General features: G+C 42.0%; 1 protein-coding gene across 1 annotated transcript in view; it reads right to left on the bottom strand.

Annotated features, from left to right (window-relative positions):
• The window catches only part of ACSS3 (acyl-CoA synthetase short chain family member 3), a 212,379-nt gene that overhangs the window by 74,388 nt on the left and 118,631 nt on the right, over positions 1-19,360 (bottom strand). The window contains exons 3-4 of the mRNA XM_068276864.1: positions 9,851-10,039; positions 8,399-8,533 (exon numbers count right to left, since the gene is read on the bottom strand). Coding sequence (XP_068132965.1) covers positions 8,399-8,533; positions 9,851-10,039 — 324 coding nt within the window. The remainder of the gene's footprint in view (positions 1-8,398; positions 8,534-9,850; positions 10,040-19,360) is intronic.

Consider the following 19,360-nt stretch of genomic DNA (forward strand, 5'->3'; position numbering starts at 1 on the left):
GAAAAAAAAAGTAAATGGCCTTGTATTGAATTGTTTACTCATTTCCTCCCAGCCACTAGCCTGTACCATGCGGTCTCTATGAGAGACATCACAGACAGGCCATACACATGACTGTACTTCAACACAGACGCGTGATTAGGTGGAATGATGTGCATGCTAACAGCACGTTGTAGGCCAGAAGGGGTGAGAATGAGAATCAGCAGCACAGTGACTGATATTTACTTTCACCGCAGGGGGAAGGGGGGGGGGGGGGTAAAGAGGAGGTGGAATAGAGGTGAACTTTACTTCAGAAGGTCACTTACTCCTTCCATGCATATTTAAGCTCACATAACCTCTAAACATACAGAAGAAAAAAAAGTTGCCTTTAAAGACATGAGAGCGCTGCTGTCTGTTGAACTATGGCAGTTAGAAGGCAGGTCAGAGCTGCGTAACTCTGCATAACATAAGTGAGGCCCATGCCCCGTCTGAACACCTGCATGGGCACCACAGACGTAAAATGAAATATCACATTTACTAAGAAGACATCTGCAATTCAATAATTATAGCAGATCACAGGGATTTTTGGCCAACTATTTTTTCAGCTTTGTTACCCTAATTTTATCTGCATAAGAAAAAAAAAAAAAAGCAATTATCAATTTAATTTTTGGGAAACTAAAAACTCCCATTTGACTTTTATTTGTTCATTGCTGGTTGCGAGTACAAATAGAAAGATTTTTTTAGAAGCACACCTGAACTCAGAGGGATATGGAGGCTGACATTTATTTTATTAAACAATGAAGATTGCCTGACTGTCCTGCTGAGCCTCTGACTCCAAAGGTGGCCATATATCAGGTGACTTGTCAGCTGATCCTTCATCCGATTTGAGAATCATTATCGAATTGGTTTAAAATCGGTGCTGCCCATAGCATGACCAGTCAACGATGCAACCAATTTCAGGCCGAAAATTGGTGGCAAGTATCGATCGCACATGCTGCAAGATGTAGGGCTGACTTGCTTGAGCGGGTGCGGCGGTAACAGCGTGCAATCTCGGAACAAACAAAAAAACTCCAGGCACTGTTACCTCCAATGTATAATATTCCCCCCCTGCTGCCCCTTGCAGTATACATTACCTGTCTGTGTCCACCGCTGGTTCTACCTTCATAGTGGTTGCCGGCGTAACACGGGGACGTGTGTGGCGTCGCACACACTCACGTATATGCCGCCACACACATGGGGCATGTGTATGAAGACGGAGCCAGCAGCAGACACTGACAGGTAAAGTATACTGCACTGGGGTAACATCTTACATTAGGGAAGACAGTGCAGAAAGTGGCGAGGCAGCGGATGTGGCGTCACAATGCCGATTCCCGAGAGATTTCAAGCTGAAATCGATTGGGAATCGGCCTGTGGTGTATGGGCAGGAAACCAATCTCTCTGTTCAGATTGGAGCAGAGAGAGATCTGTCTCTTGGTCAATCTGCCCATACATCTTCTGATATATGGGCACCTTAGCCATAGACCCTGAACAAGCATGCAGATCAGATGCTTCTGACTGAAGTCTTACTGGATTAGCCACATGCTTGTTTCAGGTGCATTAACCACACACTCCTGCAGCAAAATATAACAGTAGGCCAGACAACTGGTATAGTTTAAAAGGAAACTTTGCCACAAAAGTCATTTTGTAGTTTAAGGTTAGTGATACATTCACTTTCAATGTCAAAATGTGTACATGGTAAGCACACAACACCAGATGACGAACTGATAGAAGTGACTCATTTCATTCCTTTGAACACATGACAAGCACATGTTAAAGTAATCCTTGCACTAGGAAGAAAAAAAAATCAAAGAATATAAAGAATGATTACATGGCAGTAGAAATTAAAGGAATACTATCGATACCCAAGTGTTCTAAAATGACAGTGTGCAAATAATGTCTAAGTAGCTGTGTAAACATTTTCCTACTTTTCAGGTTAAATATCAGAGGCAAAAACTAATTTATTGAGGGTAGGATTTAGCTATATTGGGACAAATCAATTGCAGAAGGGGTGTCTGCTTCAATGCACAGCCAGTGTTGCATATCAGACTACAGAAAGCAAATATCAAACATCAAACTCTGAAAGCAAAAACAGTATGAAGAGAACAGAGGAAATTAACTAATTGTTACAGCTTTTCAGACACTTCAGTCAGAAACACAGGACACAGGATCTGCAGGGAGCTCTCTCTGTCACACACAGAGCTACACATAGAGTTCACTGATCAAGTGTGAGGGGAATTTCCCCTCTCCTCATGGCTCAGTCAGCCGTCAGTTTTGGCGTCAGTAAAGTTTGAAAGTATTTTGCTAACAGTAAACAAAGAAGTTGCTACTAAAATGTATACACCAGTACTTAGCAGCACTTCCCAAACAATTCCTGTGTCAATTGAAAAAAATATGTGAATCGAAAGTATTCCTTTAACTTCTATTCATGATGAATAAGCTGCTTCTGTCTGACACTTACTGGTAACTCTTACTGCTGACATGCTGAGGAAATATAGCAGTTCAAGCAAACAAAGTGCTTTGGGTTATCATTATTTTGTGTGTGGTGCTGACATCTAGGGATGGTCATTCAGATTTCGCAGCATTGAAATTTCTGAATTTCCGATCGGAAAACGGAACTCGGAAATCGGATTTCTGCAGAAATACTGCATTACTGCAATTTGAAAATTTTAACCCAATCACAGAACTCGAAATCAATGGACCAATCAGAGAAAGCAGAAACAAGTTTAAAGTATTTGGCCAATCAGAGAATGCAAAAAAAATGACAAAGAAAATAAAACACTACTCGGAAATCGGAAACAGATCTGAAATCGGATTTCTGTAGAAATACTGCATTACCACAACTCTGTAATTTTAGCCCAATCACAGAACTCGGAAGCAATGGACCAATCAGAGAATCCAGAGTCAACTGGGAAGTATTTGGCCAATCAGAGAATGCAAAAAATGACAAAAAAAACAAAAAAACCACTACTTGGAAATCGGAAACCAATTGGAAATCCGTGAAATCGGTAATCAGCATTGGCGGAAATCGGAATTTCTGTGGAATCGGAAATCGACATTTCCGAGCATCCCTACTGACATCGCCAGCAAGATGGCAGCTCCCGTGCAGCCACAGGTAGAGATGACTCGTACCTCAGATTTTGGGTTCGTGAACAGCGAACGTGAACTTCCGCAAAAGTTCGTGAAGCTGTGAACTCAGCAAACCGCAATAGACTTCAATGGGCAGGCGAACTTGAAAAACTACAAACACTGTTTCTGGCCACAAAAGTGATGGAAAAGATGTTTCAAGGGGTCTAACACCTGGAGGGGGTCAGTGACTACAAGAGGAAAAAAAATTCAAAAAGACCTTATACTTTTTGAGAAAATCAATTTTAAAGATCTCGTACTGAGTGTGGGAAATGTTCCAACCGCCGCCAACTTTAACGGTTAATAGCAAAGCCCCCTTACATGCCAGAAACACCAAAATCGCAAGGGAATGTTAAGAAGAACAGTGGGAACAATAGGAACATTTTTTTTTCAAAAAGACCTTATATTTTTTGAGAAACTCGATTTTAAAATTTAAAGGAAAATAGTATACATTTAAATGTGTAAATGACAGTTCTTAAGGAAAAAGTCCCGCTGACTTTAGCAGTTAATAGCAAAAGTCCCTTACATCCTAGCAACACCAAATTTGCAGTATATGTTAAAAAGATAGTGGGAAACAATATTAAGAAAAAAAATGTAAAATTTAAAAATTTCTTTATGTTCAGAGTGTGGGAAAATGTAAAAAAAAAAATGGCGTGGGGTCCCCCCTCTTGAGCCTCTGTACCCTCTTGTCTCCCATGCAGGCTGGGATAGCCAGAATGCGGAGCCCCGGCCGACTGGGGCTTCGCACCCTGAGCTACACCAGCCTGCATGGGTCCATGGTATGGGGGCCTTCTACTCTCCCCCCAAGCCCTTGTCCAATCCATGGACAAGGGGCTCTTCCCCACCTCCAGTGCCTCAGGAGAAGGTGGGGGAGAAGACTCCCTGGGGGGGGGGGGGGTCATGGTGGCATCTGGGAGTCCCCTTTAAAGACAGTCTGAAGCCAGATAAAAAAAATGGCTTTTTAGCTTATATTCAGCAGGGGCATGTTTGCCCCTGCTAAAACGCTGCTATCCCGCGGCATAACGAGGGGTCTTTACTCCCCAAATCCCCCCTGCTACCTCCGTGGAGCGCTTTCGTGTGAGGCAGGGCTATGAGCCGCAGCCCTGCCTCACACACGTCTATCAGAGGCGGATTTGGTCACTACCTCGGGGCGGGCGTGCATGCCTGCCTGCTGCCCTCCTTGGATGTGTAGTGGTAGCCGTTTCTCAGGCTCCACACCGGATTCCATCCCTCATTCCCTGGCCATTACCCGGGGTCACAAATGGCAGACTTGCCCACCTCCATATGATTCTCGTGAAAGGAATGTGGTGTCATCTTTGCCCGCCATAACTGGTTCTCGTTAAAGGATTTAAAGTACATTCATTTCAAATACACAGCAGGGCCTCGAAAGTCCTCCTCCTGTATTGTTATTTTTGGTCACTACCTCGGGGCGGGCGGGCGTGCATGCCTGCCCGCTGCCCTCCTTGGATGTGTAGTGGTAGCCGTTGCTCAGGCTCCACACCAGATTCAAACCCCTCATTCCCCAGCCATTACCCGGGGTCACAATGGCAGACTTGCCCGCCTCCACAGGATTCTCATTGTAGCGGTACTGAACAAGTACACAGCAAGTAGAAAATGTAATTTAAAAACAAAACGTAAGCTATTTAACAATGCCATGGAAAGTTGAGAAGGAAGTCACACATTACCTGACATCACTGAGTGAGGAAGAGCAATCTCGCCATGTTGCGCAGTAGTCCAGCATGGCCGTCACTACACAAACAGCTGTTTGCGGTGCGTTACACAGTGAGTTTGGTGTGTCAGTGTGAAGCAGTACTCTAATTACACTCCCTGATTGATGTATACACATGCAAGATGTTTTGAAGCACGTTAGGCCTGCAATTTAGCATTCAATGTGATTTCTGCCCTTAAAACGCTGCTTTGCGTCACATCCAGATTTTTCCCCGGGACTTTTGGCATGTATCCCACTCCGCCATGCCCCCCTCCAGGTGTTAGACCCCTTGAAAAACATCTCTTCTATCACTTTTGTGGCCAGCATAATTTTTTCTATTTTTCAAAGTTCGCCTCCCCATTGAAGTCTATTGCGGTTCGCGAACTTTTCCGCGAACCGAACCTTCCGCGGTAGTTCGCGAACCCGGTTCATGAACCGAAAAATCGGAGGTTTGCGACATCTCTAATAAAAACACAATGACGAAATAAGTCCTTTAGTGTTCTTAATTAACCAGAAATACTTACCTGTACAAAAAAAAAAAAAAAAGTTCCCACCCAATATCCTCTAACCTTGCAATCTTTATCTTGATTGAAAATCTTTGCCGCCCCGTGCGCTGTTATACTAATTAGTATAGAAGAGAATGCGTCCGAATAGGATGTATAGCGCCGGCTCCCGCTGTCCTCCCCATCTCCTCACCTGTCACCCTCACCTAGCCTGGCATCTGGTGCACCAATGGCACAGGTTGGTGTCAGTGGGAAGCAGCAGCTTTGCGTCCTCACATGACGCATTCTAAGCTATACAAACCGGTTCATGATCCGGGTCTTTTTAATGAATTGAATTCAGAGCCGATTCATTTGATTCAATTCAGTAAGGGGGCTTTGCTATTAACCGTTAAAGTCGGTGGCGGTTGGAACATTTCCCACACTCAGCATGAGATCTTTAAAATTGATTTTCTCAAAAAGTATAAGGTCTTTTTGAAAAAAAAAATTCCTCTTGTAGTCACTGTCCCACCTCCATGTACCCTGCAAATCTGGTGTTTCTACTATGTAAGGGGGCTTTGCTATTAACCGCTAAAGGTGGCGGGAGTTTAATTTTCACACTGTCAGAAGGAGAATTTTAAAATTGATTTTCTCAAAAACTATAAGGTCTTTTTGCAAATTTGGTGTTTATAGCATGTAATGAGGCTTAGCTATTAATCTATAAAGTCAGTGCCATTAAAGTCTATGGGAAAAATGCGAAAGTGAACTTTTTTGAAAAAAAAAATGTGTTTCGCCGCGAAATGCTGAGATTCGCACAAACAACTTTGCCGACGAACCGTTCGGGCCATCTCTAGCCACAGGGGGAGAAAAAAACGGGGAAAAAATCAACCATGGGAACAACAGTTACAATAGAGACATAGGCCTTGATTAATCATTGTCTTTGAGATAACTTTTTCCAGTTTGTTCAATTACCAAATTCGAAGTTTATTGATTTCTAGTTGTATTCATCAAGGTTTTTCCGCATTCAGTGTGAATTCGATAACAATTCGGTAACCATTCGGTAACGTGTCGATATTTCCATTTTACAGCGGTAATTTACCACAAGGCCATAAGATTCCCATGGAATTGTGGGTAAAAGGCAGTCCTTTGAACACTACGTAGCAACATTCTGAATAGGGCTTAACACCTAGACCAGGATTCTGGAAGTGGCTTGGGACAATCCCACAATTTCGCCAGCTGCGGCTTGATAGGAGCCTTTTCTAAAAAAAATATAGTGCAGCTAGCAAATTAGTTAACCCTGGCACTGCCTGTGTTCTCTTACAAGATGATTCAAGAGAAATGCAGATGTCCTGTTATAGCAAATAAATCTAGTCTCTTGCAAATGGATATGGTTCTAGACCTTATTCTTGCCCTTCTGCGCCTTTGAATCACTCTCAACTGATACATAAAGGGAACCTTACCTGTGGGGGGGGGGGGGGGGGGGGAGTCAATTACCTGGGGCTTTCCCAAGCCTCCCGCAGGACGCGTCATGCGGACGCGCTTTACGATGGGGAATGCGGAAGAAGAGCATGCTTTGCTGGAGGACGTCTGGCAGTCGGCCGAAAACGAAACTTAGCCGCGGAGGGAGACCGGAGGGCACCGAAGGATCAGCGTGGGCACAGGACGGCTGCAGGAGGCTTGGGAAAGCCCCAAGTGAGTTTTTTTCCCCCCACCGTTAAGGTTCACATAACCACTTCAAATGGCTCCATCTTCTCTGTCAACAATGATCTGACAGGAATAACGACAGAGCAGTAAAGGAGATAACTAATCCTAAATGTAACGCTAAACCACGCCCACTTTCATTTTCATGATTTGCACTTTCTTCCGTTTTAACGCATCACTAACGAATGATTACCGAATTATTACCGAATACGCTAACAGCTGTAGATAAATTTGATGAATCCTCAAATCAACTTAACGAATTCTGTATTTTACCGAACGGTTGTTAACCAATTCGATAAGTCTTGATAAATCGAGGCCATAGTGTGATAAGCATGTCTTTCTTTAATATACAGATAATATTACATTAAAAAATATGCCTTACAGGCATCTTGCAGTGAAAGGTATATGGAAGCTGCCATATTTATTTCCTTTTAAACAATATCAGTTGCCTGGCATTCCTGTTGATTTTCACAACTCTGAAACAAGCATGTGACTAAGTCAGTCTGATCATTGTAGCACCAAGTACAAGGGACAGACCTGTTCCTTAACTGTCCCTCTGATGGGCTCACAATCTAAGCATATACATAGGCTGATGCCCATGTATGTGTAGTGTATTGTATGGATTGCAGTGTAGGGCCAATTTGGGGGGGGGGGGGAGGGGAAATGAAGGTGGGATACAACAAAAATGTAAAAAAACGCCTTTTTTTAAACTCAACTAACATTTCCAAATGTCAAACAGAACATGAATATGTGTATGTTTTCACAGAATCAGACTATGGAGATGCCCCTATCATAATAATCCATAAATTCACAGCCTTTAGACGACTTAAGGTACCAGCATAGCAGTTCATTAGCAATGTATCGCAGGTCTATTTTCAGAAAGTATCATTTGTCTGTCACAGCTTTAAATATGAGTTATGTATAGTACCGTACCCAACACTTGTATCTGCACTTTCCCAGTCACTTGTGGATTGCACTTACAGGCCTTTCATTAAACCAGCTTTATATTTTCCTGGAGAGACTTTGCATATCCTCAGATTTTAATCACTGCTTAAAATAGGCTTACATTATCATATAAAGAATCTTTCCCTTTATTCCAACCGCTGGGACACACAAGGATATAACCAACATTTACCGTCAAATGTTATCCAAATAGCAGCGGTTGGGTAAAATAAACGGATGAGCTCTTCAACTTGACAGAATTGGACTCGCATCTCCTTTGTGACAGAAACAAAAAATCACTTCTGCAGCAATCTCAGCTTTGTGTGAGTGGTGTATAAACAGGTCTATTTTACAGCAAACCAGAAGAGAAAGCATACATGGCAGAATGTCTGCAATTTATGTTACACAAGTCATCACAGGAGATTGTTACCATTTTAGGTCGAGTATAAACAAGGACTTTTTCTGGCTGGTGTTGGGCCATTTCCAGGGCTTTTTCTACAAGCGGGATGTACTCCACTCTTCTGCCTGGCTCTATACCAAACGACGCTGTCACAATTAACTTGGGCTGCAGAATGAGAACATGTGTAATTATTTCCATTATCCCTATTATAGGAAAATGAAATGAAAATATAAATAGACAATAGGATAAGGTAGACAATACCAGTGATGGTTTAGAGCAACTTTGTCAATTAAACATAAAAGAAAAACTAGGTTAACACTCAACATTTTGAAAGAGCAAGAAATCTATATTACTTTATACTTCTTATAGATATGAGATGATAAGATATCCCTTTAACAGTCTCACATTATGTACTGAGCCAATGACATCACCAAATAAGAAGGTTCTTGAACTTGCACTATAATTTACTTTGTACATAGCAACGGAATGTGTTGGCACTTTATAAATCAGTAATAACAATGTCCACAGTTTCCTTCATTTCCTTCTACCCAAAACTGAAATCAACAAATGTGAAACCTTACTAAAAACAAACTGCCTCTAGGTATACACATTATATACAAACCCACCTCCTGTTTTCTCCCTATTCCTGTAAAATGTAAGCTCGCAAAGGCAGAACTCTCTCACCCGTTGATATCTTGGAATTTGCTATACATTTTGTTTGTGTTACATTTGTCACTGTAATTAGGTCTACCAATTCTGAATTAGGCTCCAGTGTCTATATTTTGTGTATTCCATTGTCTGTACTATTATGTACCCCATGTTTGTGTCTTACTCTGTACAAGGCAGATTTTGACCCTTTATAGATCAAAAATAATTTATAGTATAGTAACTGTGGGCCGGATTTATCAAGAGTGCCTGAGACAAAACATTAGTAGGTTTTTAGAAATCCGTGCAGAACTGTCTCAGGCATCCTAAGAAATCATTAGATAGTGCAGATTCCTTCTAAAACTGTTGTAAAATAGGAGGAGCTAGGGAGGTCTCTCAGACAGTGCAGTGTGTGAGGGGAATTGCTGTTGCTGAGGTAACAAACAAACCTGCTGTATTGATCACAGCAGGCTCTGAGGAGGAATTCAGCAGGGGGGAGGAGCACATCACAAATCAGGTCTAGCCTGCACTCCGCAATCATGTTTAGCCTGCAGTTCTACATCTGTAGAACGGCTATCAAAGCACTTCTTAATCTGTGCCAGTTTAGGGATGGATTTGCACTTTTAACTGTAGTGCAGCTCTAGAAATTCATGCTAAATTGCTACTATCACCTAGGATTTAAGAAGGTTCTTATCATGCAGAACTGTTCTCCCTGCTGGTTAGAACAGATTAAGAAAAAAAAACTGTCAGCAATACGTTGATAAATCTCCCCCTGAGACACTCAAACAGCTCTCTATTCTCCTACAATGAACGCATACATACTGGATGAGGCGTTACCTTTGCATGGTCAATGCGCACGGACAACTCCTTTGGTGCAAATCCCCCAAATATTAGGCTATGTATTGCTCCAATTCTTGCACATGCCAGCATGGTATACATTGCCTGTGGGATCATTGGCATATATATGACGACACGATCACCTTTCTTGACACCATATTTAACCAAAACACCGGCTAGCCTGGACACCTGAAAGCAAACAAAAGGTTAATGAAAAAAGGTCTGTGACCTGGCGGAGCCAGCTGCTACAATAGCAAGAAACCGAATAGCTAACAAATGGAAAGTACCAGAGGGACACAATTTAATGGATTGGATAGCACGTATGTTTAGGTTTTTTTTTTTAGAGCTCGAGGGATGGGAAGCAAATGAAGCAGAATCTGGTAGCAACCTACAAGGGTGGAAAGGGGCCTGGTATGGGTAAGGATGGCAGAGTGGATAGCTCAATGGTTTGACCTGGGCAATATGGGTGTTTGCACGGGTGATTATCTTTTCATCTGTCTTTTCTGAATAGACAGGGGATCCACATTATGGTAGCCACCTTAAAGATAAAACTTGGCTGACTATTTAAAATACATGTGGAAGGCCTTGAAATGATAGAGGGATAGATACGGGATGGGGTGAATAAAACAATACAACCATTCGCTTATGCCCTATAGTATTGTATGTTAGAATGAATGGAATGTTAATGCTCAGTTCAGGATCTGCTACATGACTTGCATACAGCCCAACTTTCTTCCATGTTCTATTGCCTTTCTATTATTCATTTATTAGCTTTTCTGTTTTTACTCATTGCACTTGACTTCCTCCTCTTTTCTTTCTTTTTTTTGGTTAATATATGCATAATAGATTTAAGCAACAATGATGTAAACATTGTCTCAACAAAGAGTAATCATACACAGTTGAGTCACACTGATACAGAGTTGTAAAAAAAATAAAAATCAATGAGTAATTTGTTTTGTTTGTTAATCTATCTTGTTTACATACATTCAAAATACACGGCAGAGATGATCCCAAGAAACAATAAGTGATTTTAGTTTCTGAGAGTATGGTTAGGGTTAGATATTTTTTTTACTTAGAGTTGGGTTACGGTTTATGGCCCCACTCTGACAGTCTTCGTTAGTATCACCATGATTAAGTTTGAACTCTGGTGGTCCTGGCAACAGGAAATAAAGGGCATGCATAACAACTGACAGGGATTCACAATATTCTTTACAAGCATTTGTTCTTGCATCTAACCCTGTTGGAGAGATTTCTTCTTGTAATAAGGAATGAGGTGTATTCTCCCTGGTGGTAACAGAGAAATAAAACACAAAAGATTTGTTGGATAGAAAACGTGTTGCTATAGTTCCTTTAATAGGTCTTTCATTAAAAAACTCAAGTACATCAGGAGATGTAAGGGCTCACTGCAGGTTCTGTTTAACGTATCCTTGTAGTCATTTTATATAAAAGGCTGCCATATTTATTTATTTTAAAACAACACCATTATCAGGAAGTAAAGATGTAGGAAAACCTATCACAGCTAACTGCAGTTAGCTTGTTTCAAAGTGGTCTGAAACTCTGACATAACAGTCATACAGATATCATATTTGCTTTTGTGCACACCTAATATTGTCTGTTTACAAATTACAAGTCTCCAAAGTGTAGTTTTTCTTGCCCCGAAAGCTGGCATTGGATTTTATTCTTTTTCTATTATAACTGCTTTTTATTATATATTAAAATCTTCTAATGAGCTATGCTGAACACTGTGTGTGCCTGAAGCAGAGACAGTTTCTCAGAGAGTGTTTGTTTACATTACAGTGTTGAAACATTTGTGTTTAACAAGTAAAAAAAAAAAAGATACTGTTATCTCCAGGTTGGATGCGGATTTGAAGCTGAATAGCAGGAGAAAGTGCTTAGTTTAACCATTTCAGTGACATTCTGCTAGAATTTTTTGTGGGATAGTAGCTTTCAAGCTGCGAGGAATAGTTTAGAGCAAAGTAGAAATGCTGGCTTTCAGACCACTTTAAGTACGGTAACTTTTAAAGAGAGGGCAGTAAAGCTCCATCATTAAATGAATACTATGTTAAAATTTGACAATGGCTCTCTGTAATAGAGCATTTTATCAAAGAGTTTGAAGTTCATCTCATGGTATTTGTCAGTTCTTCAACCTACTGACTTCATTAATACAGACAAAAGGTCAACTTCTGCACATGCAAACGCACAGCAGTTCTATTATACAGGTGAAGTGGCTGATAAAATAGCTGGGTTCAATATCTGGGCAGGAGGCCTGTATATTTATACTTCACAGCAGCGCTTATAGACACTCACGCTAAATGGTAGATCTCCAAGAGATCACTAGTAATATGCCAACAAATTATTTTCAATACATACTCCCTGCCTTAAAATGTCCACACAGGATACAATTTTTTAAATTTCTTTTCAATTCAAGGTTAACAATCAATGTACCCTACACCATTTATTTTGATAAAAAATTGATAAGAAAATCCACCATTCCCAATCGACATATCGAATAAAAATGGAAAATGCAGTCAGATTTCTTGCTCGAATTAAAAAAAAAAAAGTTACATTTTTCAAGACAACCTTTCTTTTTTTTAATCAAATTACCATAAAATCGGATAATTATATTGTATCGTGTGTGGCCATCTTTATTTTCTAGCTCCTCCAACTCCCATCTAGATTATGGGCAGGGTTACCTCCCTAGCCTTTCTCATCTCTGCTGAACATTCTCCTAAATAAATATGCACTTTTATATGTTTTCTATACCATGCAGTAAGTGTATGTACCGTAGATTTGTACTTGTGTTGTTGAAGGTTCTAGATGCATGTATTATGCATTTATTGTGCGCTCTACTGTCTGTATGTTATTCTGTGCAGCCCCATAGAAGATGAAGGATCTCTATAAATAAAATAATAATACATGTTTACACAAACCAAGTAGTTTAATCTAAGCACAATGTAGAGTGCTGTACTTGAGACAAGCTATTCTGAGATGTTATACAAACCATAATTGTTGCTGCGCTAACATTTATTTTGTACACTCGTTTTCAATTATAGCAGCCTCTGGATACACTGCTGAAGATATTCTTCCTATCAGTTATGATGCTTGTATAGTCCACATAAAACTGTGGGTTACAATTTCCTTCCATATTGTAACCCCACAACGTAAAGGAAAAATATAGGAAAAAAACACCTAGCATAATACTACAGCACAGTCCAGTAGTTTTCCCATGTGATCTCGGGTGCAATGCGTGGGAGCCACCCCTGAGCCCTAACCAGCTTGGGATAGCCCCTGCTTTGCTCCCTTTTTCTCTGGTGCTCCCAAGTCATGCTCAAATGATACACATGGACATATTGTGTTACAAGGTAGGTACCTATCCTTTGGGAGGCAGGTGTAGATGGCTCTCCCTGGCGGTGGCTATGCTTGGGGGGGGGGGGGGGGGTGTTCTGCCATTCTCAGCCTCCCCCCAGGGTGCTGGTTCAGGGGAGTCTCTGAGCAGTGAGTAGGTTTGGAGCTCTGTTTATGCGGCACCCCGTTTCATGGGGGCATGGGGGGGCCTACTCGTAGCGCCCCGGTAAAAGTGCTAAATGTTGCATAGACTAATCCCCGCAGGGCAAAATTTTGCTGTGTAATTAGTTGTAAGACCCTGCATAATCTGGCATGTGAAAGCAAATGGAAAATGCCATAAGCAATGCCTCTTGATTGAGCAAATTAGGCAAAGTCTGCAAAGCCAGATATATCAGGTTTCACTTGGTATTTGATGCACACTCTTCTGTTGAAATGATGATGATTGATCTTCCTTAGGATTTCCATCGACATTGATTCAGGACTGACCTATAGCTGTGTGCAAACACTTGGGCATCTCTGACCAATTTAGAAATATATTTCATTTGAAGTAAATAGTGTCAGACTGCTACAGGAAAATTTGTTCAAACTTATTTGCAAATTTTACACACATTTTCCTTTTATTTCTTGAATTAAAAAAAAATATATAGGTATTTGGTCTGGAGTTAGTCATGGAGAAAATCCGAAAACAAACAACGAAAGTTGTTTAGGTAATACTAACTGTAGAATCACAAACACTGGTTTGCACGACAGCCGAGGGCCCCAGTCTCTCTCACTGGCTGGGGCCCCCAAACCACCATGCGATACCCAGAGGGAAGTGCAGGTGGGCCCTGGACCTCTCACCTTCAGGGAATTCACAGCCACTGCCTCTAAACTGAATGCTAACTGCAAAACACACAATGTGCTCACTACCAGCTAAAGCACTTTACTACCTTTATTTGGTCAGCAGGCGCCAGTCAGCAAATCAGGTGTACTGTCATAACTCCTTTGCTTGCCGTACCAAATCTAGCAGGAATTGTATAAATTAGCATTCAGGTGGGAGGCTTCGATTGGACGTAATCGTAGATTACATATTTTACAGGGAAGCCCCATGTAGGCACATCTCCCACACGGTCCCCTCCTAACCACTCACCTGCCAACCGCATCCTGGAAGCTGCAAAAAAGAAATCAAAAAGCACAAACACTGTTTCGCAGGACAGAGAAACTGGGGCCCCCGGCTGTCATGCGAACCAGTGTTTGTGATTTCTTTTTTGCAGCTTCCAGGATGCGGTTGAAAGATGAGTGGTTAGGGAGGGGACCGTGTGGGACATGTGCCTACACGGGGCGTCCCTGTAAAATCAGTGAGAGAGGATGGGGCCCCCGGCTGTCGTACGAACCAGTGTTTGTAATTTAAAATTTATTTTTTGCAGCTTCCAGGATGCGGTTGACAGGTGAGTGGTTAGGGAGGGGACCGTGTGGGAGATGTGCCTACACACAGCGTCCCTGTAAAAGATGCAATCTACGATTACTTCCAACCGAAGCCTCCCACCTGAATGCCAATTTATGCAATTCCTGCTAGATTTGGTACGGCAGGCAAAGGATGTATGACAGTACACCAGATTGGCTGACTGGTGCTTGCTGACCAAAAAAAGGTAGCAAAGTGCTTTAGCTGGGAGTGAGCAATTGTGTTTGTTGCAGTTAGCATTCAGTTTAGAGACAGTGGGGGTGAATTCCCTGGGGCTGAGAGGTCCAGGTCTCGCCCACACTTCCCTCTAGGCATCACATGGTGACTTGGGGGCCCCAGCCAGTGAGAGAGACTGGGGCCCCCAGCTGTCATGCGAACCAGTGTTTGTGATTTAAAATTTATTTTTTGCAGCTTCCAGGATGCAGTTGACAGGCGAGTGGTTAGGGAGGGGACTGTGTGGGAGATGTGCCTACACGGGGTGACTCTGTAAAAGATGTAATCTATGATTACGTCCAACAGAAGCCTCCCAACTGAATGCTAATTTATGCAATTCCTGCTAGATTTGGTATGGCAGGCAAAGGATGTATGACAGTACACCCGATTGGCTGACTGGCAACTGCTGACCAAATAAAGGTAGGAAAGTGCTTTAGCTGGGAGTGAGCAAATTATGTGTTTTGTAATACTAACTGTACAAGATTTCCTAGCAAGTTTTTAAAACTTTAAAGAGAATCTGTACTCTAAACATCTTACAATAAAAAGCATACTATTCTATTCATTATGTTCATCTGGGCCCCTCTGTGCTGTTTCTGCCACTCCCTGCTGCAATCCTGGCTTGTAATTGCCAGTTTTAGGCAGTGTTTACAAACAAAAGACATGACTGCTAACCAGAGTGTGATAGGATGAGAGGAGCTCAGTCTGACTTACACAGAGCCTGCAGGGGGCGTGGAGAGGGTGTGTATAGCTTCTATCCCATGACAAGCAGAAGAGCACATTCCTGCCTGAGTACCTGAGCCCGACAAAGCAGTCAGAGGAAAGAAGATTAGATTATACAACAGAGATAATACAGCCACTGTGCAACTAGGAAAGGCTACAGTAAGACAGACCACATTAGAACAGGAATAGGAATTTATACAAGAAATAAAGCTCAAAATGTTGTTACAGAGTCTCTAAGTTTCGTCGTCAGGCATAATAATGGATCAGACCTGTATCACCAAGATACAGGTCTGATCCAGTATTATGCCTGACGATGAAACTTAGAGACTCTGTAACAAAATGTTCAGCTTTATTTCTTGTATAAATTCCTACTCCTGTTCTAATGTGGTCTGTCTTACTGCAGCCTTTCCTAGTTGCATAGTGGCTGTATTATCTCTGTTGTATAATCTAATCTTCTTTCCTCTGACGGCTTTCAGTCAGATTTCAGTCAAAAACTGGATCAGAACTATAACCAATATAGTTCTGATCCAGTTTTTGACTGAAATCTGACTGAATTTGCTGCCTGCTTGATCACCACTGACACCTGAAAGATGAGAAGGACTGCCAGGCAACTGGTACTGTTTAAAAGGAATTAAATATGGTAGCCTCCATATCCATCTCAAGCCTATCCAAATCCCTCAACTTACTTTCCTTCAAACTGCTCATAGTGGATTTCAATTCATGTTTACTTACAAAAATTAAAAAATACCTTAGTGCTAATCAAAATGCCAAACCGATGCCCTGTGCATGTCTGGGGAGGTGCGCATAAGCTTGCCGCACTTCCCATGGCCTGCCGTCAGTCTCTGTCTGCTATGCCTGTCGTTCTGTGCTTCCTGGTCGGTGCCCTTTGACACAGACATACTGCGCTGCACATGCGCAGCATGTCCTCTTGGGCTGCCTGTGACTGCGCTCGCCGAGGACCAAGTCTGCAGTGTGCACTCACGCAGCAGCGAGGACATACCCGGCGTAGGCCAGAGGACATAAAATGCACAGAATGTCCAGGTCAAAAGGCAATGACTGCGTCAACTAGAGGCCACAGAACAAGAGGTACAGCGGGCAAACGGAGGCGGACGCTTGGCCATAGGAGGTGTGGTAAGCCTATGTGCACCTCCCCACACATACTCAGGGCATCAGATAGGCAGGGAAATAAATGGAAGAGGAGGAATATATTATAGATAAAAAAAACTCCCAGCATTCAACTTTTTGGCACTAGGGCCAGCGCTCCTAAAGTGTGTGATAACTCCAAACCATAACAGCAGAAAAAGTTTTGCAAGTTTTGAATGCAGGATTAGCATCTTTATCACTTAATACACTCAGACCAGTTGCTGTTGAAATTTGATTTTTATGGTGACAATACCGCTTTAACAGTTTCACAGCATCAGAACTGTTTTTCTTACCCATTTTTAGCTGCACAGAAGCTAAGCTCCACCCCATCAAGGAAATCTGCCCAGGCATTTTTCCCCTGATGCTGTGCAAAGCATGATGGGATTTCTGATGTTGTTGTTCTCGTTGCCTAGCGTGTGCAGCTGGGAGGGGTGATCAGGACAGGACAGTTGGAACTGTGTCTCATGCTCCCTATCACCTCCTTTCAACTAAAAAGATGGCTGCCCCCATGAAATCACAAACATTTGCCTTTTCTTTTAAAGCAGTATGGGTAAGAGATTATATTATCTATCTATTTTAATTAACATAACTAATGTAACTTAATGATAGTATGTTTGTTTAGGCTAAATTTCTTCTTTAAGCAACAAATATTACCAATGTTCAGGACATCTTGGGTGCTTACCGGTGGATGAGAATTGTAAAGGATCCAGTATGTATATGTGTATATACACACGTACACATATATACACACATAATATATTACTATTTTCTTAAAGATAACACGGCTTCAACATTAAATTGACAAACCTATTACAGTTTTGATTATTCTTTACATAAAGCAATGACATAAAATGAGAGATTTGATTGAGCACATCATCAAACATGCTTTTAGTCTCATGAACAAGTAAACACGGTTGTACAGTGTGTTTTCATGTACTTTACAATGCAGAGCAATGGAGAAGCGGTCACATTCAGTACAATGGGAACTACTGGAATCTAGTGCTGTGAGGGCATAGAATGGGGTTTGCAGTTTTGCTGAAGGACACAATATAATTGGTCTAAGAAGCTTTGTGCTTAGTGGACATGACATGGTGTATTTTCATATCTTTGCATGACAGGCACACAGAGGATAATGTAAAACAGGAAAACAAAGACCCTCATTTTCAATCATTTCTCCTGTCACATATATAATCTCTTTATGCTTTCTTTGCAGGTATTGCTAATTATATATGAACAATAGATTTATTAGTCAACAGAATAAGCTATTCTTTTTTATAAATGCTTTAACCTCTTGAGGAGTACAGGTTTAGGGGGAATTGTAACAACATATAGTGGACTGTATTAAATTGTGCAGTGTATGCACTTACTGTATGGTAATTTTCATTGTTTCAACTTCAAACACTTCCAATAGCTATATATTTATGTATAATGTATGTAAACCTGCGCTGGCACTGAGGCTTTTTCCTAGGCTGCTTATTATACAGAATTCCTTCTGCAGCATTCTGGGAGACCAGCTATGTTTGTGTACTTGCTTGAGAACTCTCAGCAAACAAACATTCCGCAGAGATTACTTGCCAGTACTTAATACCGATTAAATAATTTATAAATCAATATTGTAAAACAAAAACACAAATTTATTGGTTAGTCTGTTTACAATTCCTCTTTAAAAGGTGTTCACTTAAAGATCTCCCCATTTACAAAGGATTTGTCTCCATTGCCCACTTCACTCTCCCAATAATACACACATGAAAAAAGATCCCTGAAAACCTATATTCGGTTAACCACTTGACGACCAGGGATTTTTTCAGTGATCGGTGCTGCGTGGGCTCTGCAGACTACCCCCCTTTTTTCCCCACTAGGGGGATCGCCGCCGGCTGCATTTGCTTAGCGGGGGGGGGCTATTCAAAGCCCCCCTCCGCAGCGTTCTCCGCCCTCTCGCCCACTACCTCCCTCTCCCTTCCCCTCTGAGCGGCGCAGGACGGATATCCGTCCTGCGCCTGATATGATAGGCTTCTGCCTATCAGATGCCGGCGATCCCCGGCCAATCAGAGGCCGGGGATCGCCGCAGCAGCGCCGTATGATGTAAACAGCGGGGATTTCTTCCCCGCGTGTTTACATTTTGCTGACGAGCCGCGATCGGCGGCTCTCCGGCTGTTCACGGAGACACCCTCCGTGAACTGACATGGAAAGGCCGCCCATGGAAACCCTCAGACAACCAGTTTACGCCAATCGGTGTTAGCTGGTCGTCAAGAGGTTAATTTGAACCGTGATCGCCATTGCTGCTGGTTGGTTCCCTTTTCCTCACTGAGCAAATGTGCATTGCCTTCTAGAAGAGGGGTGTGGCTGAGAAGCTATTAATCATCCCTCTAAATCAGAAGCATACAAGAGGGTGTAGCTGAGGTGTGCCTCAAATTCCCTCCTACTAGGATTATGAAGGGAATTATGGGAGATGGGAGGAAGAAGAGAAGACCAACTGCCAAGGAGCTGTACATGGACTGTGGGACGGTGGATTGTGTCATTAAAGAGGACCTACAGTAGTGATAGGAGAAAGGTGTGCTTTAGTAATATAAAAAATGACGTATCCATGCTAAGTAACTGTGCCATTAGTATATTATATATGGGGTAAGTATATGAGTATAGTATATGAT

Source organism: Hyperolius riggenbachi, chromosome 3, assembly GCF_040937935.1.
Source record: "Hyperolius riggenbachi isolate aHypRig1 chromosome 3, aHypRig1.pri, whole genome shotgun sequence".
Lineage (NCBI taxonomy): Eukaryota > Metazoa > Chordata > Amphibia > Anura > Hyperoliidae > Hyperolius > Hyperolius riggenbachi.